General features: G+C 43.5%; 1 protein-coding gene across 1 annotated transcript in view; it reads right to left on the bottom strand.

The window, feature by feature from the left end:
• LOC142452954 (kinesin-like protein KIF6) overlaps positions 1-26677 on the bottom strand; it is a 233191-nt gene that overhangs the window by 129053 nt on the left and 77461 nt on the right. Inside the window, exon 4 of the mRNA XM_075554110.1 lies at positions 1436-1583. Within this exon, the coding sequence (XP_075410225.1) occupies positions 1436-1583 (148 nt within the window). The remainder of the gene's footprint in view (positions 1-1435; positions 1584-26677) is intronic.

Genomic DNA, 26677 nt, shown 5'->3' with positions numbered 1-26677 from the left:
GGACTGAGCATCTGCTGTGTTACCAGGAGAATGGACAACGTCTTCAAAAGTAGCGTGCTCAGTCCTCAGAGCAGTCCCGCAAGAATGACGCATGAAGTAGCCGCCCGAGTGCCACATGCTGTCAGGAGCACACCTTCTCAGACCCAGGCTGGCCTGCACCAACTTCACCCAGCATGCCACGCTCGCCCCCACAGCCCAAAATAAATAAATAAATAAAAACTCAATTGAAAACCATATTCCCTGTTTGTGGGATCTGGGAACGAAACAAAACAGATACTTCTAAAGTAACTGAGTAAATGAAAGAAGGGTGTAGGAGCCAATGCACACACACACACTACATTCAATTCTCTCTTTGACGGGTTTGCTGGCAGGCAGGTCTGGCGGGTTTGAGCCAGGGAGAGATGAGCTGAACTAATGGCTAATTACTACTTTATGGATGGGAATTAGAAGTCTGCAGATCTCAGCGATTTCCTCTCCTCTCTTTTCCAACTCAAAATGCAAACAGCACACAGTCAAGCAAGTTGGGCGTGGCTGTTACACTGACCTAGTTTGCACATGTGTTACATGGGGTTAACCCAAGCAAGGGATTGTGGGAATTGGTAGGGACTCTGGAGAGGCCCACGTCCAATTCTATCCAAGATCGCTCAGAGGGGCAAATGAAAGCCCAGGGGAGATCAGTGATTTCTTGCAGAGAACTAGTCTAAATGCAACCAAGACAAAGGAGCCGGTCTGAGACACAGAGCCTGTGTGCGCAGTGGCAGCACGGGCTTGTCCCCAGATGGACTGGGGATGGTACTCCACAGCTGGTGATTGGGCCCGGAGGAAGATACTTAACTTGACACCTACTTTTTCCCACCTATGAAATGGAGACGAGTGTCCCCACCATGTGAGTTGCACTAAGTGCTGTATTAAGTGGTGACCAAGCAGCAGGTGCTTGGAGGCACTCAATCAGTGACGCATGCAAACTAGCTATGGGGTTCCACTCTCTAGGAATACTAATTTCAGGAGGACTTTTACTCTGGTAATTAATTCCTCTGGACTCCTAGTGAAAGTATGTAAAGAGAACCATCACATCACCCTGCTCAGTGCTTTCCTAGCTAAAAGGAAGATGTGCTTGGAAAATTCCTCCGTTTCTTGATGAAGAAGCTCAGATACAAGTTGATAAAAGATGTGATTTGCTCTTTTACCCTCCGTGGGTGTACCGCAAGGAACTCCCCTTGACCTTTGCTGGAACAGCAGTTCTTAATGAGAAGCGCCTTCTTAATTTCTACTGCTTCAGCAAAATCTCAAACTTCCTTGAAGCCTACAGGCCAGAGTTATCACCCAATGATACACTTTTATTATAGGTATACTATAATAAAATAGCATGATAAATTTTTCTCTCTCTAGTACATTTCTGCTGGATAGACTAAACGTACAAATTAAAGTTTCATACCTTGTGTAACTGCTCAAAAATGTATGAGAGTGTCCTTGGGATGATGCCTCTGTCGCTGTAACGCTCTGCCCCGCCGGTGATGGTGAATGTCTTACCACTGCCTGTTTGCCCATATGCAAAGATGGTACCGTTGTAACCCGCCAGGACACTGCAATACAGAAATGACATATTTCCAAAATGCATTTGTATCCAATGATGTGTATGCTAATCTTCTTCAACACTAAGAAAAAGACCTGTGTACAAATCTGTAGCATGCACACTGGTACAGATCAGAGTTCACGACACATGGGATCCAGGTCAGAGAAGCCCCTCAGTGCCAGCAACGGGAGTAACTATACCAGGAGGGGAGGGAGAAGGTGGAGGAGGAGGAAAGGAAGGCAAACTGACAGCAATGAAGACTGCCTAGCTCCTCCCCCACCCTCACTGCGGGGTGGGCAACGGAAACGTGGGCAAAGGGAGCTAGTGGTTGGTGTAAGATATGAAAACAATAATACTTTATAATTAATCAAGGGGTCAAGAGAGGAGGAGGAGGGGACAAAGAGGAGCTGATACCAAGGGCTCAGATAGAAAGTGAATGCTTAGAAAACGATGATGGCAACCTATGTACAAATATGCTTGATACACTTGATGTATGGAATCCTATTAGAGCTGTGAGAGCCCCCAGTAAAGTGATTTTTTTAAATTTGTAGAAGCATTACTGTGCATGGGTGTGTAGCTATGATTCACTTTCGGAAGGAAGGGTACCAGCATATCTATCCCGTTCTACAAGAAAGGGCTTACAACTTAAGCAGGGGTGAGTCATCTGACGTATTTCTTCACCTTTTGTCTCTCCTGCCCTTGGATTAAAGCACAGTCGGGGAGAGTCCTGGGGAAGCATCACCACCTGTAATTTAGCAAACTGCCAATAGGACACCGAGCCCCTCCTTATAAGATCAACACATGCAGCAGTGGCTACCTTCAAGAACACCGGCTACCCTCTTGGCTTCTCAGTATGTTTATTTTGGCCCAAGCCTGCAGAGCAGCCTGGTGGCATTGTGGGTTCCATGTTGGGCTGCTAACCTCAAGGCGGGTAGTTCAAATCCACCAGCTGTTCTAAGGGAGAGAAATGAGACTCTCTCCTCGCGTCAAGAGTTATAATCACCGAACTCCACAGGGGCAGTTCTACTCAGTCCGATCGGACTGCTGGGTGTCAGAATTGATTAGATGGCAATGTGTGTGCGTGTGTGTGTTTGTATGGACCAGTAATATAACACTCCACTTAATAAAGGTCATCATCTGAAGACTCTTGCCTTTCTTGGAATGACTTTTTGGTAGAGATGATGCCAGTCCCCTTGCTACAGACCCAGGGTCCTCGCAGGCTCTGTGGACAACACCTTCTAGAAAGGCTTTGAACAGGTGCATGGCATGACAGACACTTGCAAAAGCCAGTCTCTTTCCTAGGCTGCACAGACAGCAAACCAGGGCGTCCTCACCTTTCCCCTCCTTTCTCGTTGCAAGTGCTCCTTGATCGCAAATGTTTCCAGCAGACCAGCTATGGCGATGTCAGGGCAAAGTACCCACAGTGTGAAGGCCTTTTCTTAAAAAATCATTTTATTTGGGGCTCTTACAGCTCTTATAGCATCCATACATCAATGTATCATGCGTATTTGTACATAGGTCGCCATCATTTTGTCAGCATTCACTTTCTATTTGAGCCCTTGGTATCAGTTCCTCCATTTTCCCCCCTCCCTACACCTGTTCCCCACTCCTCGTCTCATGACCCCTTGATAAATGATAATTATTGTTTTCATATCTTACACCAACTGCTGCCTCCCTTCACCCACATTTCTGGAGTTCATCCCCGTGTGTGTGTGTGTGTGTGTGTGTGTGTGTGTGTGTGTGTGTGTGTGGTTTGATAGGTGGTACCTCTCACTGTTCACTGTGAAGTTCCTGCTCTAATACTTTGTCTGAAATACAGATGCATGGTTACAGGTACCTGCATGAAGTATAGGTACCTGCCACTAAGCCTCAGTGTCTGCATGTTGAACGCGCGGCACGATCTTGGCATGGCGCCACTGGAAAACATGCAAGGTCAGGTGGTGCTTTGCTTGCAGCGGTCAGTTACACCCTCAGCAACTTACATAAATATAAAAGTCACAGTAATAATCTCAGCAGCCAATTAAGAGATCTTTTGCTATGTAGGCAGAAGGTGTTGATTACACACTCGTCAGACTTTAAAGAAAGATTTAAAGTATTATTACTGTGTGGTTGAATATTCCTCTTCTGGAGACAGTGACATGGGTTCAACTTGTAATGTGGTCAATTAGCAAGATGTTGTCACCAGTGAGATAGCATCATGCATTGATATATGTTCCTTGGCCATAAATGTCCTAAGGGAATAAACTTTAAGCATCAAATTGGAATCATTTCACTGATTTTGATGGACGAGGCTCTAAACTACACCAGCCACTCCCTGACTTGAAAAGGAAAACCCATGGAGCACAAAGGAACATCTTCATTATGACTCAGCTACAGCGCAGGAAAAGAGAGCACCGAATGAAGCATGCTGCTGGGGGTGGGGGGTGGGGAGGGAGGTTGGGAGGAGTCATCTGTTTGTTTGTTTGTTTGTTTGTTTGAATTAACATCCTCACTCTTAGTTGTCCTAGTACACATGCCTCTAATGTGCACTTCCCTCTGCCGTCTGCTGTGAGATGGAAACCCAAATGACAAAGCTTCTCAGTGCACAGTCTAACAAGATACAGGGTCCACCTGCACATGTGGCCATGGCTCTGCAGTTCTTAAAACTAGATTAAGGACTGTGCATGGGCCAAACGTTCCCCAGTTCTTTCTATGGAAGCCTACAATCACCACTCAAGTGCAGTGCCGAGTCTCCACTGGCCACTGGGCATTGTCGTGTGCATGTAGTCTTTTAGGTCCTAAGAGAAAATACCACGATTTAGAACAAGGGCAAAGGGATGGTGGAATATGAAACTCGGAAAATCCACCGTTCCACCGAAACAATGAGAACCCTGGCAAAAATTGTCCAAATCAACTCTTTCAAACACGATCCTGGAAATTACTCAAAGGCTCAGACAACTCAAGGAGTGCTTGCCCAAGAGAAGCGACTGGGTCTCAGTGAAAGTGAGCTTCGTGGCATTGCTATGCTGCTGCTCACTCCCAGAAGTCTGGCCCCGGTAGCCGCTTGAGAGGAGAGGATCGGAGCACTTCCAATGCCTCCTCCTCGTGAGATTTTCAACTTCTTTGGCAGCTCCTTGGTAAAGGCCCCAGTCACTGTGTTTGCCTTTCACGTGTCTCTCTGATTCACAGCTCACTCAGTGAGATCAGCCACAACTGTGTAGCCTCACAACTGCCTGGGGCTGCAGTGCCAAGGAGACAAAGGAGACACAGAAGAACCTGATCAGAAATGGGAAAGAAAAATGTTCAGAATGAAGTGCTTATCAGGTGCTTTACAAATCTCTAACATATTTCTGAGACTCTAAAAGACCACACCCATCTTCATGCTCCAGCGACACCTAAGAAGGTCCTTATGCTTCCCTCCTGGCTGACCTTGAGTCTCTGCAGAAGGCTAAGGCAGAGTTGTAAACTGCCAGAGGCGAAGGTGTGGCCTAAAACGTACAAGGGCACCGGTCATCAATGCCTGGAAGACTCATTCATTCAAGGTGTTTACTAAATATTTGGCCAACCAATCACTCGCTGACCACTAACATAAGCAGGCAATGATTCCAAAGGCAGTGGCCAGCAAAGGATACAGATTGTACACAATGAGCATGCCCACTGTCCAACAACAGCAACAAAACAGGGCACACAAAGAAACAAGAAAGTATAGGCCGTACACGGGAAATCAATAAGTCAACAGAAACACTCCGTGAGGAAGCAACAGAGAACAGGCTGTGGACAAAATCTAACACACTTTCACGATAAATACACCCATCAAGAAAGGAACAGAAGGGAAATACCTCAACTTTGTATTATTTTTATTTATTCATTTAAAATGATTTTATTGGGGACTCTTACAGCTTTTATAACAATCCATACATTGATTGTATCCAGCACATTTGTCGCCATCATTATTTTCTAAACATTTACTTTCTATTGAGCTCTTGGTATCAGCTCATCTTTTTACCCTCCCTCCCCTCCCCTCCCCTCATGACCCCTTGATAAATTATAAATTATTATTTTAATATCTTATACCGACCGCTGTCTCCCTTCCCCGGTGGTTTCCGTTGCTTTTCCTCAGGCCCCCACCAGGAGGAAATAATTATGGCAACATATGTACATATATGCTTATACAATTGATGTATAGATTACAGACAATGGGACATCCCTTCACAGAAGGGTCCCAAGGAAGGGATGAGTCAACCAGGGCAATGTATAGCACCGATGAAACACAATATTCCTCTGATTCCTTGAGGCTTCCTCACCCCCCACTATCATGACCCCAGCCCTGCCTTTCACTGCAGATTAGACTGGAGCATATGCACAGGGACAGATAATAGATAAGAGCTCTCAACACACAGCATCCAGAAACAAGCATGGGAGCAGCAATACCAGGAGGGTAAGGAGAAAATGGGGAGAAAGAGTGAATAGATTGCAATGATGGACATATATCCACCACCATCCCCTTGTGACCCTTCTGTGCAGGGATGCCCCATTGTCTACATGGGTTTGGGGTCTCTGATCCGACTCCTCTTGTTCTCAACAATGTTTTTGTTTTATTGTTTTGGGTCTTCTGATGCCTGTGACCTGATCCTGTCGACACCTCATGAGCACACAGGCCGGTGTGCTTGTTCCATGTGGGCTTTGTTGTTTCTATGTTAGATGGCCGCTTGTTTACCTTCAAGCCTCAAAGACTCCAGATGCTATATCTTTTGATAGCTGGGCATCATCAGCTTTCTTCACTGCATTTACTTGTATACCCATTTTGTCTTCAGTGGTTGTGCCGGAAAGGTGTAGTTCAACTTTTTAAAAGGGAATTTATAAAAATCCATCACTAATATCGCACTCAGTGGAGAAAGATTGAGATTATTCCCCTTAAGATCAAGAACAAGACAAGGATGCTTGCTTTAATGTGTTGAGATTGAACACACTGATTCAAGACTTGTACTCACAGTCTTGACACAGAAGTTAGGTGAAAAAAATATTTAAAAATTCAAAGACATTCTAGTTGGGAAGGAAAAAGTAAAATGATCTCTTTTCATAGACAGCATGATCCTATATATAGAAGACCTCAAAAAATCCATAAGAAATCTGTCAGCGCTAATAAATGAACTCAGAAAAGAAGCAGGACACAAGGTCAATACACACAAGCCACTAGGGTTTTAATAATCAGCAATGATCGATCTGAAAAGAAATTAAGGGAACAATTCAATTTAAAATAGCATCTAACATATTAATAATAAAATACTTAAGGATAAATTATTCCAGACAGGTAAAAGATTTGTACACTACCATGTACAAAATGTTACTGAAAAAAGTTCAAGATGAATAAATAAAGGGAAGACCATTCCAAGCTCATGGCTCAGAAGTCTTAATATTGCCAAGATACCTACATAAATCTATAGATTATATCCAATCTCCATAAAAATGCCAGCAATCCTATTTGCAGAATTTTAAAAGTCAATCTTCAAAATTATGTGAAACTTCAAAAGGTCCCAAATGGCCATAGCAATTTTGAAAAAGAACAAAATTGGAGGATTCACACTTCCCAATCTCAAAACACAAAATTACAGTAAGTACAATAGCTTGGGACTGGTATGATGATAGACATATAAACCCACAGAATAGACTTAACAGTTTAAAGATAAGCAGAAACATCCATGGTCAATTAATATTTTATAATAATGCTAAATCCATCAAATATCGAAACAATACTATATTTTTAATGCACATACACATGTGTTCTATGTTGATTTGTTCTTGTTGTTGACTGTTGGTTTTTACAAACCATACCCTCCCCGGGTGAGGTATTTTTCTAAGCATTCTAAGAATGAGCACAGAGTGCTTTCTAAAATACCTCATGGAGGGCAGGGCATAGTTAGTGCACACACACACACACTCACATACACACACACTCACACACACACACACAAATCATGTAGCACATACATGCTAAATAGGGTGGTCTCTTTAATGAACGGTGCTGGTACAGTTGAATTTCCACACACAAAAGAATAAGATTAGACTAATACCACATACCATATACAGAAACTTACTCAAAATGGGTCCAAAAGACCTAAAGCCATCAATCTCTTACAGGAAAATAGGGGTAATGCTCAGGAGTTTATCTTCAACAGTAGATTTTTAGATATGACACTGAAAGCATAAGCAAGGAGAGATCAATGAAACCGCATTAAGATGTAAAATGTCTGTGCTTCAGAAGACTATAAAATCTGGGAGCTCTGACAGCACAGTGGTTCCACATTGGGCTGCAGACCCCAAGGCCAGCAGTTCAAACCCCCTGGTTGCTGCAGGGAGAAACGGGAGACTCTCTAGTCCCATAAAGATTCGACAGTCTCAGAAACCCCTAAGGGGCAGCTCTACTCATTTTTACTGAGTCACGATGAGTCCAAATCGACTCAATAGCAGAGAGGCTTAAAAAGTGAAGAAACAATCTACAGACTGGGAGAAAAGTTGGATAAGGCTTAATTTCCAGAATACATCCATGACTCGTACAACTTCAAGGAAAACCGAAGCAATCAAATAACATTGGGTAAGCGGACAGAGGGTACTGTAAAGTTGATGATGGCAGGTGCAGTTAGGATGAAATGTAACACTTTATCATTGGATCTCCTTTTGACCCAGGCTAAAGTCGCTTCAGTTTTTATGATTTTCTGCTTTCTTTTCTATTGAGGTTTTTCTCTCTTGTTTTGTCATTGTTGTTGATTTAGTGTGTTTGTGGCTTGTTTTTGTTTTGTATGATTTCCTGAGTATGAAATCCAAGGTAGGTAAACGTGTAGCGACAGTACCTGGATGAATAATTACCTGGGGGCATGGCAGGGGAGGTTGGGGTCAGATGGGGAACTAGCAACAATAAAAAATAGAAGAAGAGAATGTTCACATGTTGACTGTGCTGATGATTGTACAACTCTTCTTAATATGACTGAATTATAAAGTTGCATGATATGACATGTAGGGTATGTGAATTATATGCCAATAAACTATTAACATATTCAAGTTATCAGATAATCAGCGTAGAGGAAAGACATCACTAAATGCCTGGCACCTCTGGTGGTAAGATTGTTTTTCCCCCTCCAAAATAAAAATATTATTTTGCCTGACTTCCTTAATATTGTAGTACTATTTGAAAATGTGCTGGTAAAGAAAATTAAATTTTCTGATAGCTAATTAATGAACATTTAGACAAAAAAAAGGCCAACTGGTTGGAATCATTTATTATTAAGGGAAAAATGACTACAGGTTTATTTTAAAGGCAACATATCTGGTTTTCAGACACTCCCATATCTTGGACTAGAAGGTAGTATATTACATAGAGAGCGTTCACTTTTCAGAACATTTTAAAGATACCCTTGGTAGTTATTTGTTTGACCCAGCCAAGATTATTGCTGCACTATTAGATGTTATTAAACACGTTGAAAGAAAGTTCAAAAGGCAAATGACACTTGGCTGTTCTCCATTTTATTGTTTGAATTTTTACATCCTTGGTCACATTTATAATAAATTATGTTTCCTCTAAAAAACAAAAACACTGGCCAAAGGATTTGAATAGACAATTCCCCAAGAAGAAAATAAAAACTACTCACAAGCACATGAAAAAGTGCTCATCTTCATTCACCACTGTCCGAAAACCCGAACCAAGCCCACTGCCATCAAGTCTGCTGCCACGCACCGTACCCCCACATAGGGCACCCTACATGTACATACCGCCACTCTTTAGGAGAGCAGACAGCCTTCGCCTTCTCCATCGAGAGGCTGGTATACTTGAACCATGGACCCTGTGGCCAGCAGTCTCAACAGCACCACCAGGAAATGCAAAGGAGTTACCACTTAACTCCCCCGAGGATGGCGGAGATTGGGGAAAGAAGGCAACAGAACACACTGGCTAGGATGTGGAGCAACTGGAACCCATGACCAGGGCCAATGAGAACGGGAAACGTAACAGCTGCTAAAGAAAAGCAATGAGCAGTTTATGGAAAAGTTCAACATAGATAACAATAGCTGGAAAGCACATGAAAACAGTGGTCAACCTCATTAGCCATTGGCACAACCACTGCCATTGAGTCCATTTCAAGTCATAGGGACCCTAGTAAGGTTTCTGACAGTGTACATCTCACGTAATCAGATAGCCTCATTGTTTTCCCAAGAATGGTGAGTTTGAACTACCGGGTATAGCAATTAACAATTCAGAGATTAAACCATAGCACCTAGAATTTCCCTCTTAGGTAAATACCCAAGAAACCTAAAAGCAGAACATGACCAAAAACCAACTATTCATGATCGCGTATGTGCTCGGCTGCTCAAACCACCAGCTGCTCCCCAGGAGAAAGATGAGGCTTTCCACTCTCATACAGATTTAGAGCCTCAGAAACCTGCGGGGTAACTCTGTTCTGTCCTATAGGGTCACAAGGAGTCAGAATTGACTTCACGGCAGTGAGCGAGTGGTTCACAATAACCCAAGTGTGCAAATAAGCTGACTGTTCATCAAGAGATGAGTGGATAACAAATTGAGGTGTAAACATCCAAGTGCCAATGAAATATCACCCAGAAAGAGAAGCGGAGTCCTGATAATGCTACAACATGGGTGCGTCTTTAAAGCACTGTGCTGAGCTAAAGACAGCACAGCACACCTGGACAGACAGATATGGTGTGATCTCGTTTTTGTGAAATGTCTAGAGTAGGCAGAATAGAGATATCAAAATTTAATGGTGGTTACTGGTGGCTGTTAACACAGGCCGGAAGGAAGGAGGAGGGAGGGGGGACACTGTTTATAAAGCACTAAATTTCAATTTGCTATTATGGAAAATCTGGTATTGAATAACAGTGATGGATGTACCTCACTGTGCTCTACGGCTAACGGAAAGTCAGCAGTTCAAACCCACCTGTGCTTGGCTGCAGAAAGATGCGGCAGTCAGCTCCCGTGAAGACTGACAGCTCAGAACGTCTATGGGACAGTTCTTCTAGAAGTTGGATTCAATTCAACACTGAGTTTTAGTTTTGTGTGAATATATATATATATATATATATATATATATATATATATATATATATAATGTTTAAATATAAATAAAATCAATGAAAACCAAACTCACTGTCATGGAATCGATGCTAACTTATAGCGACCGCCCCTGTGGGTTTCCGAGACTGTAACTTTTTTTAGGGCTAGGAAGTCCAGTCTTTCTCTCGAGGGGCTGCCGGTGGGTTTGAACTGATTACCATGTGGATCACAGCCCAACGCGTAACCACGACACCATACATATACGTATATATTTATAGCAATCAAAAGGAAAAAATTAGGTATGCTTTTGATTTGAGACCAGGATAAAGTCAGAGAATCAAAATATTTAACAAAATGAGGCAGACAAGTGATACTTGAAAATCTCCTGTAGTTTAGCCTGAGGAAAACTAAGTAGGCCAGGGGAATACCATATTTATTTATTTTTAAAACTGTTTGTTAAAATAAAACAAGTTAACCCACTCCGAAGATCAAAAATCGGATAAATAAAACTGAACAAAAAGTTTGAGAGCAACAAGGGTGATACTGTGTTTACCATCTTCACATAAACTCAACAAGGCTCATCTGGGACAGATAGGTCAATATTGAGTCCCGCTAGTGAGGGTGCTCACCACTGTCATACGGGGATGGCTTGAACGTTGCGGTGATGCCAAAAAGTATGTCACTGGGATTTCAGATGGCACCAGGGTCACTTCCGGCAGGACAGGTTTCGGCGGAGGCTCCAGAAGGAGACCAAATAGAAAGTTAGCTTGCACTACTTCTGAAAACCAGCCAATGAAAACCCTTATAGGTCACAACAAAATATTGTCCTCGTCACTTGCACGGGGCCTATCAACAGGAGAAATCATGCTGAAGGAGCTCATGTTTGGTGAAGCCGAGGGCGAATGATGTCGAGGGAGCTTAGCTGAAATGCTGGCCAAGATTAAGAGGACACACGCCAGGCAATACCAGAAGGGCTCCACAGGGAAGCCAGACCAAATGACCTGGGCCCCACCTCAAAACTACCTGTAACCCTTGCACTTAGGACTGAAGTTCCCTGATGGGAAAGGAACAACGATGGCGGTCCAAGACCGTGGAAATGGCTGTAGCTGGACCTTGGGTGGGACCCCTGGCTTAGTGAGTGTCCAGTGAAAGGGGGCCCACAACTACCATATATTTGGTGTCTAAATGCTACCCTTGCATTAATGTTTGTTTGTTTTATGCTGTTGTTGGGTTTCATTTTGTTTTTTGACATAATATGACTACCTTAGTAAACCGGAGTCATTCATAGCCCAAGGACAAGCAGGTGGATTCTGGGCTCCCCCTTAATCCTAGGCTGGGGATGCTGTGTTCCCTAAGGTCTTCACAGTGCTTAGTCTACGGCATGATTCACTGATGAAACATATTCAAAGTATCTACCCAGGAACATAGAACCAGGTTCATTCTCACCTTAGGTTCCTGTAATTATTGTTTACCATCCCTTCCAGATGTGAGGTGGCTCCTCCCCATTTACCCACCGTACCCACCAACAGAAATATCAGTGTGCCCTCTGAAATGTAACCATTCCCGTCCCCTGGTCTGAACTTGATTTTCCAGTAGGGTTCAGGACCTGTGGGTTTGTCGCAGCCTTGTCTCCATGTTGCAGAGCACCAAGTGGATGGTCTTCTCCCTTGTCCCCCTTCTTGATGGAGAGACCCCAGCCCATGGGTGGTCTCCTCTTTTGATGTGCTTCTGATGAAGTGCCCATAAGGGAGTGATGTAAGATTCCTGGCTGGCAGGCAGACTTTCTACCCCTTTGTCAAACCAGGTTTTGATTGTGTGGCATCCCCCGGATGGTAAAGGAGAAAGGCAGAGGAAACACATGAGGAGGCCTAAACTTCTGAATGATCTGGCAGGGTCCTAAGATTTTTTTTTTCCCCAGGTAGCTTCCGTCATCCTTCTTGAGATAATAGACACTCGGACTCCTGCAAGCTCAGGCAGAGCAGGTGGACGCATGTAGCAAAGGGCCCAGTCAGGACAATCATGCCAGCCCATTCTCTCCCCTTTGCTCCTTGCGCGGTCTGAACTAGCTACGGAGGATGAGGGCATGTGGGGCAATAAGAGGTCCCCATCTGGATTTTGAGAGGAGAAAAAGCTTGTTTTTCTGCCAGGGCCCCTGAACCATAGTTGCTGTAGGTCGGATCCCTTGTCCATGCGCACAGGAAAGCAGGGATGAGCGAATAGCAGGCGATGGAGAAGGAAGCCTGCCTATGTCAGGGACCCAGTTCAACTCACACAGGCCTGGCTTTGACTAGCACCCTCTTCAATTCTTGGAGCTAATACATTTGCATGAGTCAAATTATCTTTTCTTTGAGTCAGGATACCCTGCTAGGAAACCCAAAGAGCCCCAGGAAATACGGAGTTTCTCCTGGGATCTCAGACATCACGAGTCCCTTTCACACTTCCTCCACTAATTGCCTCTTCACAAATGCCCTTCTAGTCCCAACTCCTGCAGTCCCTTTACAATGCTTCCCCCCTGTTCTTTTGTCCCCATAGGAAGGTCACAAGCCCCGTGTCCAGGGATTAGGGTTAAATAATTGGCTTGGTTCCAATTAAAGAAAGCGAAGTGGAAAGAGAATTAACCTTGGAGCTTGGCAAGACTAAGCTCAAAATCTGGCACCAGTACACATTAACCCTTCCACGTTGGACAAGTCACATGATTTATCAGAGCTTGGGGTCGGTCTGCCATCTGGAAAAGAGGGATGGCAATACTCACCTCCCAGCTTTTTAAAAAAATTGGGTGTTTGTGATATGTACATGCAAAACGCCTAGCAGAATGTCTGGCACAAAGCTGGGATCTACCAAATGCTAACAGGGCTCTGTAAGAATGGCAGCCTAGCATCTAGGGTCTTAAAGACTTGAAGGTAAACAAGCGGCCAGCTAGCTGAGAAGCAACAAAGCCCACGTTTAAGGAGCAAACCAGGCTGTGTGATCATGAGGTGTCAATGGGATCAGGTATCAGGCATCAAAGATCCAAAAATCATATCATTGTGAATGAGGGGGAGTGCGGAGTGGAGACCCAAAGCCCATCTGTAGGCAACTGGACATCCCTTTACAGAAGGGTCACGGGGAGGAGACGAGCCAGTCAGGGTGTAGGGTAGCTACGATGAAACATACAACTCTCCTACAGTTTTTTAATGCTTCCTCCCCTCCCACACTTTCTGCAAGAAGCTTTCCATCAACTACACTTGTTTCCATCCATAGAATCTTCTAACCAGAGAGCCTCAAGCTGGTAGTGAATCTCGCCTACAGGGATAACTATTCTTGTCTAAATGTGAATGCTTTGGTATGGGACATGTGTTTTCCAGTTTACCACAGTCACCAGCATTCCCTATTGTCTTGGACTCTGCTGCTTCTCAAATGGCCACTGGACACTGTCGGAAATCTGAAGGAGGGGCTGTGTCACTGCTCAGGCACAAAGAACGCCAATCACAATGCAATCCCTATGAAGGTCACCACGCCTCCAATGCTGCACAGTGCCCAGTCACCCATTTAGACTACTATGAATTAGGGGTGTGCACATAACCATTTACTTCGAGTTTCGTTTCTCTGCCTTGTATCTCACCCTTCCTGAAAGTGTGCTCAGGTAAGATCATCCTAAGTTTTTTGGGGTTTTTTTTCAGATTCTTAAGATATATTGAGAGTATATATCTCCTATATAAATCCCAATAAAAAGTTGAGGCAACTTAACAGGACTAACTTCAGTCAAGCTAAATCAAATAACTTGCTCTTTTGTTTAGCAAAGAATGACAAGGATAGCCAGATTAGAAACGTGTGTTTGTCGGAACTGCAAAACTGAAAGCATGGATAAGGAGGTAAGTCATACACCTGGGATCACCAGTTAGAGCCTTGTGGAGGGCTGTTGGCTATTAGATTAAGGTCATTAACCAGGGACCCACAGGCCAAATATTGCTAGAATAACACTTGTTTGGCCAGCATTCTCTCTCTTTCCCTCTCTTCTTTTTCAATAAATGAATAAATCTGAATTCTTTTATCTACTCACCAAAAACCTGTGACCCTCAATTTAGCCACAGACTCCACCACTCTCTATTGCCTGAATCAATGTACTTCGGATCGGCTGCCTGACTTCTGTGGACTTTTGAGTTATGCATCCCCTACTATAAAGTGGAAGGAGTCCTGGTGACACAGTGGTTTCCAGATAGTCTTTAATCCCGAGGGCTAGCATTTCAAAACCACCAGCTGCTCTGCAGGAAAGAAGATGGGGCTTTCTAAGGCCTGACAGTTACACCCCGGGGGGCGGGGGGGGGAGTCGCTATAAGTCAGCATGGACTTAGTGGAAGTACTTATGTGAACTATAAAGGGACTCAGACAAATGCTAAGAGAATAACATTCTGATTACAGAAATAACCAATACAAACATCTTGATAAGCATGATGTGAACAGAGAAGAATCTTCTAGCTCCGGAACTGTCACAGGCAACCCCTTCACCCTGCCAACCACTCCAGAGACAGAAGGGACATTTCTCCTCTGTTTGTTCGCATTTAAAAGACAAAAGGAAAGCCAAAAACTCTGCATGGGCAGGAAAACCCCAGTGTGGGGGGCTTTCTTCTCAGTCACTGGCACAAGCAGGGCTCCCACGTTTTGGGGTCTCACAGAAACGGGACCGGCCGCCTCCTCTGGAGTGGGGTGCCATGTCTCCCCCTTGGATACAGGGGCTAGGAAAGAGGACCTCTGTCGGTTCTTTCTGGAGCTGTGATTCTCAGGGCTCGGTTCACAGTGTTGCCCAAACGTCACAGTTGTGAGACTCTGAACAGTCTCTCCTGCGAGGGTCCTTGAGATCTTGGGCACACGGAGTGGCTTCATACCCATCCCTTCAAGGACCAAATCCAGGCCAATGTGCTCTCTAAATGAGGCTGTTGTTTATTTCCCAAGTTCCTAAGGAAACCATTTGTCCTCGTGTGATAATAAGCAGCTTCTATCTGGAAACATAACACAAGTGCATGAAACTTCAATAGAGGACAATGACTCTTTTCTGAACACACTCCAGTTCTGAAATATGTTTCAGTTTGAAGTCCGGCACACAGAATTAAGAAGCGGGGGCTACATTTTTATCTTATGTACGTTACAGAAAATATATCTACTGTAGCATTTCTGACAGATATTTTTCCATAGCCCTTAAGAATAAACACTTACATTCATTAAATGCATAACCAATTTCAGATGACCATCAAGGGAGACAAATGAAATGAAACAACAAAATTTTACACAACAATGTGGGAACATCCACTGTCTAGGACATGTATTTTGGCAGAGCATTGCCTCAAGTCCCAACTGGTTGCATTGGGTTTCTTTTGTAGGTTTCCAAAAGGAAATGGAAAATGCATCGCCCTAAAGTTGTAACAGTGTTTTCCTTCCAGGAACCAGTCAGTTGCATTTCTTAAGCCTCCATTATATTTGAAGTTATTGTGTATTTGGGGGTACAGGGATGTTTGCTCTTAAGAAACTAACAATGCAAAGTCCAGCAGAATATTTAGCAAGATAAACATCATTTCATATGGGCTATCTTCAGAGAAAGATGAAGCTTTCTGTTTGTGTCAAGAGCAACAGTCTTGTGAACCCACGAAGGCAGTCTGACTCTGCCCTATAGGGCTTCACGTGGGGATGAACTCAATGGGAGTGAATTTGGAGGTACATGTATCATAACTAGTCTGTGCGTGCTGCCGAGTAAAAAAAATAACAAGTGATGTGTGTGTTAAGTGTTCCAGCAACAAGAATTCATAAGCAGTCCTTTCTTTTATATCACAGCCTGACTGGCTCATCTCCTGCCCGAGACCCTTCTGTAAGGGGATGTCCAGTGGCCTACAAATGGGCTTTGTGTCTCTACTCCGAACTCCCCTCCTCATTCACTATGATAAGATTTTTTGTTCTGATGATGCCTGATCCCTGATCCCTTCGACACCTCATGATCGCACAGGCTGTGTGCTTCTTCCATGTGGGCTTTGTTGCTTCTGAGCTAGATGGCTGCTTGTTTGCCTTCAAGTCTTTAAGACCCCAGATGTTATATCTTTTGATAGCCAGGTCCCATCAGCTTTCTTTGCCACATTTGCTTATGCACCCATTTGTCCTCAGTGATCGTATCATGGAGGTGGGCACACAATGATATGATTTTTTTGTTCTTTGATGCCCGATAACTGATCCCTTTGACACCTTGTGATCACTCAGGCTGGTGTGCCTCTTCCATGTGAGTTTTGTTGCTTCTGAGCTAGATGGCCGCTTGGTTCCCTTCAAGCCTTTAAGATCCCAGATGCTGTATCTTTTGACTGCCTTTCCCCAGCATCTCCATCTTTTTCCTTGCAAAAATGCATAGAGCATCTGAGTCCCCCAGCTCTTCTATGGAGCTCGAAGGAGAAACCTGAAAGCCCAGGCTAAGACATGGGGAAGCAGGACCAAAGGGGCTATTCCTGGGGGGAGGAGGTGGCTACAGCACTTGGCAGGAGAGGGAGGAAGGTGAAGTAGAGAATGAGTGTGGAGGTCAGCAGTGTGGAGGAGGCGGAAAAAAGAAATAGAGAAAGGCTCTCTCTCAGGTGCTCACAGCGGAGGAAGCAGGCAGCCTTCTGCTCCTTGTATCTCTTTGTAAATCTGGATGAGAGCTGACCTTGGTGTATCTTCCAAGAGGGCACTGTTAATAGATTGGACCACTGGCGATTACACCTGAAATGTGAGTTACCTGTCTTTTTCTCTATATGCCCAGTCTCAAGATTGTTAGCGTAATCAGACCTCCGAAGTTGATCTCAATTTGTGTGACATCTTTCATTTTCTTAGAAAACTATATTTCTGTGGACACCAATCACCAGCAGGGGCTGAGGGTGGTGGAAGTAGGGGGCAAGAGGGGGACTTCCCTGTGGAAGAAAAGGGTCAATAAAAATACATCTCATAGTTTGTGACATTGGTTATACCATGGGTACGCAGTGTTCTGATGAGATTTATGAGCTGAGAGTCTGAGGCAGAAAGATACAACCTAATTGGGACCAGGCATGAAGGAATGATGAAAAAAAGTGAGCAAAAAATGAAGCAAGTAAGGGACATAGGGGTCAGGTGATTGCTTAACTGACTGTGCAGCCAAGGGATTCTGAGCTCCGAGCACAGGCTCTAGGGAGTCACCGGTGGGCAGGGGCTGGGTGGTGATGGGGTCTCAGAGCGTACAAGGTCAGAAGCCCGTTTGGGTTGGGCACCCATCCCATGAGAACACAGTGAGGGGAGACATGGGGGAGAGCAGGAGGGAACCGTATCCACAAGTCCTGTGGTACAGTGGTTAAGCATTGGGTTGTCTGCAGGAAATCCAGCAGGTCAAACCCTCCAGCCACTTCGAGGGAGAAAGAAGAGGCTGCCTGCTCCTGAAGAGTTGCAGCCTTGGGAGCCCTTCCGAGCAGCTCCGTGCTGTTCTATAAGGTCACAAAGAGTCCGAATCAATTCTTTGGCAGAGAGTTGGGGATACCTGAAATACCATCTTTAAAAAAAAATCAATTTATTGGGGGCTCTTGCAACTCTTATCACAATCCATACATATATCCGCTGTGTTAACGCATTGGTGTATTTGTTGCCATATCAATTTCAAAATATTTTCTTTCTACTTGAGCCCTTGGTATAAGCTCCTCTTTTTTTTTAAAAAAAATCATTTTATTGGGGGCTCGTACAACTCTCATCACAATCCATCTATCCATTATGTCAAGCACATTTATACATTTGTTGCCACCATCATTCTCAAAACATCTGCTTCCTATTTGAGCCCTTGGCATCAGTTCCTCTTTTTTGTTTTAAATCATTTTTATTGACCCTTTTCTTCCACAGGGAAGTCCCCCTCTTCCCCCCTACTTCCACCACCCCCAAGCCCTGCTGGTGATTGGTGTCCACAGAAATATAGTTTTCTAAGAAAATGAAAGACGTCACACAAATTGAGATCAACTTCGGACGTCTGATTTAGCTCACAATCTTGAGACTGGGCGTATAGAGAAAAAGGCAGGTAACTCAAATTTCAGCTATAACTCAAATTTCACTGTGTTCTCCCGGGATGCGCGCCCAACCCAAACGGGCTTCTGACCTTGTGCGCTCTGAGACCCCATCACCACTAAGCCCCTGCCCACCTGTGACTCTAGAGCCTGTGCTCGGAGCTCAGAATCCCTTGGCTGCACAGCCAGTTAAGCAATCATCTGACCCCTATGTCCCTTACTTGCTTCATTTTCTGCTCATTTTTTCATCATTCCTTCATGCCTGGTCCCAATTAGGTTGTATCTTTCTGCCTCAGACTCTCAGCTCATAAATCTCATCAGCTCGTACAACTCTTATCACAATCCACCTATCCATTATGTCAAGCACATTTGTCCATTTGTTGCCATCATCATTCTCAAAACATTTGCTTTCTACTTGAGCCCTTAGTATCAGCTCATTTTCCCCTCTCTCCACACTCTCCCTCCCTCATGAACCCTTGATAACTAATTAATTATTATTACTATTATTTTGTCCTCCCCAGGGAGGAGGTTATATGTAGATCCTTGTAATTCATTCCCCCTTTCCACTCCACCCTCCCGGTATTGCCACTCTCAGCACTGGTCCTGAAGGGATCATCTGCCCTGGATTCCCTGTGTTTCCAGTTCCTAGCTGTACCAGTGTACATCCTCTGATCTAGCCAGATTTGTAAGGTGGAATTAGGATCATGATAGTGGGGGGGAAGGGGAGGAGCATTAAAGAACTAGAGGAAATTTGTATGTTTCAAATGCTAATGACAACTCTTGTTAAACCCAAAGAACTCTTGTTTAAAAGTGGTCCATCAACTAGCTAACTTCTGCAGGCCCACAGACTCGGTTTTCTCAAAACTGAGGCCACGATGTTCCTCTCAGGTATGTTCCTTCTAGGGACCCTCTTCTGAGGTTCTCCAGTCTCCCCAGGTGAGTAAATGGCGCTTAGAGAAATAACTGGCTCAAGGTCATATATAGTAAGTGACAAGTCTGAAAGCAAGACCTTTTACATAATTTTCCAAATATAATATTCTGTCTTCCAGCAGATGGTGTAAAATATGAAATAAAAAGAATATATAAATTATCAAGGGTTCAGGAGGGTGGGGGAGGGAGGGGGAAAAAAGAAGAGCTGATACCAAGGGCTCAGGTAGGAAGAAAATGTTTTGAGAATGATGATGGCAGCCAATGTGCAAATGTGATTGACACCATTGATGGATGGATTGTTAAAAGAGCTATGAAAGCTATAGCTATAAAAGCAATAAAATGATCTTTAAAAAGAGATATATATCTATGTATATATACAAATATACTCAGTCTTCTATATAATTGCGTTGTGAAATAAACCCGACAAGACTTTTTCTAAAGCAGGATGATCCGGTCTATTTCTACCCAGTTACATAACAGTGTTCAACCAATAAAATAATGATTTAAAATAAAAAATAAATGTACATCTCCAAAATAATAGCAATAATAATAACAACAACAGTGATCAAACCGCTTTCACCAGAAACTGACAAGAAAAAAATAACAAAAAGTCTCGAAGATTAACGGTTACTTGCCCTCTTCTTTCCCGTTAACATGACGGTTATTAAGAATAAAAAGCAGTGTCGGATGCTTATATACCATGAAATGACCCCATTTTTATACTTGCCATTTAGTCTTTCCAAGCCACTGCGCCCTTGTTGCTGGCGCTCTGCACCGGCAGACATCCAAACTACAGCACCAGTTTGCAATACGTTTATCTGGAACCTTGCTGTTTTGTTAACCACGAAGCGGCTTCAACAAGTTCGTGGAAAGGGGGAATTAAAAGATAATGAAAAATTTCAAGGAACTTTTTGAATCCCCCTTATATGGAATAACATCCTGACAACTACTGTCTTATGACAGGGTGAACTGTTTGTTATATAACAGGCAGGTTCAAGGTAGAAAAGAAAATGAACAACAAACATCTGTCACCTGTTGAGAATGAAGCAAAGAGGGTGACTGCATCATCAATGTTAATAATAGGATTTGGGGAGAGAGGGGGTACCGATTGCAATGATCTACATGTAACCCCTCCCAGGGGGACGGGCAACAGAAAAGTAGGTGAAGGGAGACATCGGTCAGTGTAAGACATGGAAAAATAATAATAATCTATAAATTATCAAGGGTTCATGAGGGAGGGAAAGTGGGGAAGGGAGGGGAAAATGAGAAGCTGATACCAAGGGTTCAAGTAAAAAGCAGATGTTTTGAGAATGATGAGGCAACAAATGTACAAATGTGCTTGACACAATGGACGGTGGATGGATTGTGATAAGAGTTGTACGAGCCCCTAATAAAATGATTTTTTAAAAGAAAATAAATAATAGGATTCATAGCACACAAACACAAAACCAAAATAACAGAACCAGGGAAAGAAATTTTGATGTCTTGAAAGTTTTCCTCCCAAAGACAGATATCAAAAGGAGAAAGGGACTTGGGGACAGACTCTGGGAAAGTCACAAGGCATAGAGCAGAGGTAGAAAGGATTCAGGCCTTTTCTTCCATTTCATTTGATGCCCGACAGCTAACAACTCTCCAATTCTCCAGATGGAACTACTGAAGGATCACAAAGGACTGCATCCTTTACACAAAAAGGTGTGGTCAGGCTGCTTAAACTCCAAAGAAGAGGGAAGAGTCACAGCTGTTGGTTCTTCACTTCCCATTTCAGGGGCAGCTGACAGGTAAGAAAGGACCAGGATGGGCTTTGTGAGCCTTCCACAAAAGAAACCGCATAGAACTGAGAGAGGCGGGCTGTTCTCACACACTTCTCTGGGCAGAAAGCAGGAACAAGGTTTTCCAAAGGCACTCTCCCCTGCTGTCAAGTAGATTCTAACTCATAGCGACCTTGTAGGGCAGGGAAGAACTGCCCCATCATGCTCCCAACCACGTCCACCATTGCAGAAGCAGCCTGCCACATTTTTGTCCCGCAGGATGGCTGGTGTGTTCAAAGCAATGGTCTTCTCAGTTCATCACCGGCCTCCTCTCAATGCACAAGAGACAGGACAGTTCTGCCGTGTACAGAACGGAAAATACCAGAATTAAGGCAAGTCACTTGAAAACATCTCCCAAGGGCCTTTCCCACAACAGGTATCAGTTCATTGGGCTGGACCATGACCACCACCTAGCTGTCTTCCTGGCAGCCTGGCAGGGCTGTGGAAGGATCTTCAATGGTCATAGTATCACGTTGTTCTTTATAAATAAGACAAGAGGAACAAACCTGACATCAATGAGATATTAGCGCCATTCAATTGCTGGAAGTGAACAGATGTCAATCACATTTATTGACATCCACTGGGAAATGAACAGATCACTTGAGTGGTGATGACCCACTCCCTTTCCCTGGAGCAATGACTTTGAAGAGGAAATAGAGGCCAGACAGGTAATTCCTCGGCTTCTCTCTCCACTTTCAGACACTGGCCCCCAAAAGAAATTTATCTCCATTATCCTCATCTCTTCCTTCACCCCTCTGGTCCTTAAGAATTTGATTATCCTCTTTTCAACATTAATGTCTTCCAGCTGAGTTCTAGGCTGCATTCTCCCTGACCTCCCCAGTGTCTTCTCCACCAAGGAATCCCTCTCCAGTATTTAAAACTCTCCCTGTTCTATTGACAGCTTCCCCTTTAAAGCAGAAACAGGTTCACCTGACCTCATTTTCGAAAGCACTTTTATTTGGTTTTGATTACACAAGTAATTCCTAAAGGCATGAATACACGTACCTTTAAAAAAAAACATAGATTGTGGCATGTCTTTTTTCCAGTTTAAATAACAACAGCACCAGCAAACACCCATTGCAGCTGAGTTGAGTCCAATCCTGGTGACGCCGTGACCATGACTGGAAGTGCCCATCAGCAAGCGGGTAAATCTTTACACAGACAGCCTGTCACGGCTTTCCCCGATGTGCCCCCTGCGCCTTGGTATACTACATAGGCCCGCTCTTTTGTGTTATCACAAAGGTGACCAATTCATTCTTTCATACACTCTTACAAGCCTGTAAAATATCTCAGAGTCTAAACGTACAGTTTATTTTCTGCATTTCCTGCCTGTGAACGAATGGATTCTTTCTCCTTCCCTGCCATCGCAAACAACCCAGAAGGACATGTCACAAACTGCAATTGGTGAATCAAGGAAAAGGAATATTGTTTGGATAGACAGTGACAATAATGTCCTTTAAGGTGGCTGTGCCTTTGTATATTTTGACCTTCAGGGTAATAGCTCCTATTTCACTCTCACTTTTGATGCTATCAATTTATTTGCATACTCGACACAACAGCTGGAGCCAAAGTGTGTGAACAAGTAAATGTGGTGAAGAAAGCTGATGGTGCCCGGCTATCAAAAGAGATAGTGACTGGGGTCTTAAAGGCTTGAAGATAAACAAGCGGCCATCTAGCTCAGAAGCAACAAAGTCCACATGGAAGAACACACCAGCCTGAGTGAGCGAGTGGTCCCAAAGGGATCAGTTACCAGGCATCAAAGAACAAAAAATCATATCATTGACTGCACACTTCCATGATAGGATCGCTGAAGACAAATGGGTGCATAAGCAAATGTGGTGAAGAAAGCTGATGGTGCCCGGCTATCAAAAGAGATAGTGTCTGGGGTCTTAAAGGCTTGAAGGTGAACAAGCGGCCATCTAGCTCAGAAGCAAATAAGCCCACATGGAAGAAGCACACCGGCCAGTGCGATCACGAGGTGCCCAAGGGACCAGGTATAAGGCATCATGCAAAAAAAAAAAAAGATATAAGTGTGTGTATGTATGTGTATATATGTGTATATGTATATATGTATGTATATATATGTATATATATCATATTAAATGAAGGGGGAAGTGCAGAGTGGAGACCCAAGGCCCAAGTGTCGACCAATGGAGATCCCCTCATAGAGGGGTTTAGGAGAGGAGATGGGTTAATTAGGGTGTGAGGTAGTATCGATGAAGAACACAGCTTTCCCCCGGATCCTGGATGCTTCCTCCCCCCAACTACCATGATCCGAATTCTACCTTGCAGGGCTGGATAGGACAGAGGCTGTACACTGGTGCATATGAGGGTTGGCGGTACAGGGAATCCAGGGTGGATGATACCTTCAGGACCAAGGGTGTGAGGGACGATGCTGGGAGAGTGGAGGGTGAGTGGGTTGGAAAGGGGGAACTGATTACAAGGATCCACATGTGACCTCTTCCCTGGGAGAGGGACAGCAGAGAAGGGGGGAAGGGAGACTCCGGATAGGGCAAGATATGACAAAACAACGATGTATAAATTACCAAGGGCATATGAGGGAGGGGGGAATGGGGAGGGAGGAGGGGAAAAAAAAGAGGACCTGATGCAAGGGGCTTAAGTGGAGAGCAAATGCCTTGAGAATGATTGGGGCAGGGAATGTATGGATGTGCTTTATACAATTTATGTATGTATATGTATGGATTGTGGTAAGAGTTGTATGAGTCCCTAATAAAATGTAAAAGAAGAAAAGAGAAAAAAATGATTAGGGCAAAGACTGTACAGATGTGCTTTATACAATTGATGTATGTATATATATGAACTGTGAAAATAATTGTATGAGCCCCAATAAATTGTTAAAATTAAAAAAAAAATCGAAAAAAAAAAGAAAAAAAAAACAATTTATTTGCATAAATGGTATCTTGTGCTTTTAATTTTCATTCAGTTGCTTGGTAATGTCAATAAGTATTGTACCTTCCTATGCTTACGGAGAAGCTGCATTTCCTCTTCGGAATATTGACTGATGACATCCTTGGTCTCCGTCTTATTGAATGGATGGGCTTATTTACATAGTACAGATATTAAACCTTGAGCCGGATACCACAGTGGGTTACTCTTTGGGCTGCTAACTGCCAGGTCAGTAGTTCAAATTCACCAGTCACTTCATGGGAAAAAATGATGAGGCTTTTCTGCTCCTACCAAAGATTTACAGCCACAGAAACCCACCTAGGAAATTCTACCCTAACCTAAAGAGGTTGCTATGAGCTGGAATCTACTCAACAAGTGAGTTTTTATGATGTATTTGTGTATTCTCACTCACATGCTAGTTCATCCTGAAGTTTGGACAATGATGGCCTTTGTTCTCCAAAGCTTCTAAATTTTGATCAAATCAATTGTGTTGGCTTCTTCATATATTTTTTCATTTCATCACTTGTTTAAGAGGATAATTTCTCTTCCAATATCATTCATGTTTTTTCCACCTGTCTAATTTGTAGCTTTATAGTTCACAATTAGCTATTTAAATTCATTCAATATTTACTTTTAGGTAATGGGCAGGTAAAATCTAACTTTATTTTTTTTCCAGATAGCTAATGTCCCTAATAAAAGGTATCAGAGTCATCCTGCAACTCAAACATCAACTTTATCATATATTAAATTTTCATATACACAGGAGTCTGGTTTTGCACTACCCATTTTGCAAAATGGATCATTAATTTACGCATCCATTCCTGCTCCAATACTACCCCACTGTCATGATTGCAGAGTTAGGGCATAGTTGGGTATCGGGGAAGCCATGTCTCCCAGTCTTTGTTCTTTTTGAAAAATGGTCTTGGCTCTCCTTGACCACTTTATTTTCCTTATGAATTTTAAAGTCAGTTTTGTCAAGTTCCAATTGGTGCTAGTTTCTTCGACCACAGAAGTTATTTTTCAAAGACCAGTGTTCAAAAGAGCACACTACAGTGATACATTGGATTAGGTTGTATCTGGCCCAAAGATTTCATCTGCTTGGTCAGCATCCTGTTGACCCATTCGTGTTTTAAAGAATAAGGACATGTACCTGAGAGCCAAGCGTAAATGATGGATGTGAGAGAGAGTGTGTGTGTGTGTGTGTGTGTGTGTGTGTGTGTGTGTGTGTGTGTGTGCGTGTGTGTGTTGGGGAGGCTTTGCTTCCCCAGGTGCAGCAGCTTGCTGAAGCAGAGGGTGACTGCTCCTTTGATTTATATAGTCGCTACATCCAACATCTCTAGTTTCTGAACTTGGCCCATCTCGTGTTTTTGTGCTACCTGCCTGGACCTTACTAAGCATTTACCCCTGAGAACACTCATGGATAAAATGCCATCCTACAGAGTCTTATAAACATCCGATCCATCCTCTGTTTATATTGTGACCACACTGATTTTTTGTTTCAAATGGGCCACCTGATTTAAACTACTCCGCATCGTTGTTGTAATTAGATCTAACTTCTTTAGGTTATATGGGCCCTTTCATAATCTGGAGTACTTTTAGTGTGCCATTTCTAAAATCTCCACGTTTTTTTCTTTCTGTAACCAATTTGACCCATCTCTGGCCGCCAGTAGTTTGCTCACATATTCAATATTCAAGTAGTTACCTCTCTCTGTGGAATGTCAAGTCACCCCACCACCACAAATCTCATTCCCAACCTTTGGACCCAAATGAATGTCTTGTTTCATTACATTCATTTGCTTATATAACACCTATATGCCACCAAGTCTCCAACTGGATTTGTTCTCCATATACTCTCTAAAGCTCTTTCTGACCACTTCTCAGTCATGACTCCCCTTCCCAACACCCTGCCAAGGGAGGAGAGAGTTCTGTGCTGCTCTTTTATACATCACGTCTTCAACGGAATCAATGAGCGCAGCCACAAAAGACAATTATTGGCCACTCCCCATCCAGAGCAAAGATGAGTTAAGGAAATCAAGGGTGTATGGAAATAATTAGTCTAAAGGACTAACGGACCACATGAACTCCTGCCTGCATGATCCCAAGACCAGAACCAGATGGCGCCCTGCTATCACTGCTGACCTCTTGGAAAAGGAGGTCTTTGATGAGTCAGGGGGAAATGTGGAGCCTAAGTCAAAACCATAAAAGTGACTCGGCTTATTGATCTGATAGAGGCTGGTGGAACTCTGAAGCTATGATCCTTTGACACTTTTCAGGTCTGGAACTGAACTCACCCCACTGACTCCAAACAATGTACAAAAAACCAAAATGTGTATCAATTGTTGAATGGAAAACCACTGCCATGTAAACTTTCAACACACACACACATATACTTTTAAGTAAAAACAATCTCCTTGAAGATAGA

The sequence above is a fragment of the Tenrec ecaudatus genome, chromosome 7 (assembly GCF_050624435.1).
Source record: "Tenrec ecaudatus isolate mTenEca1 chromosome 7, mTenEca1.hap1, whole genome shotgun sequence".
Classification (NCBI taxonomy): domain Eukaryota; kingdom Metazoa; phylum Chordata; class Mammalia; order Afrosoricida; family Tenrecidae; genus Tenrec; species Tenrec ecaudatus.
Note: the sequence above shows the minus strand (reverse complement) of the source record. Positions and strands in the feature narration are given on the sequence as shown.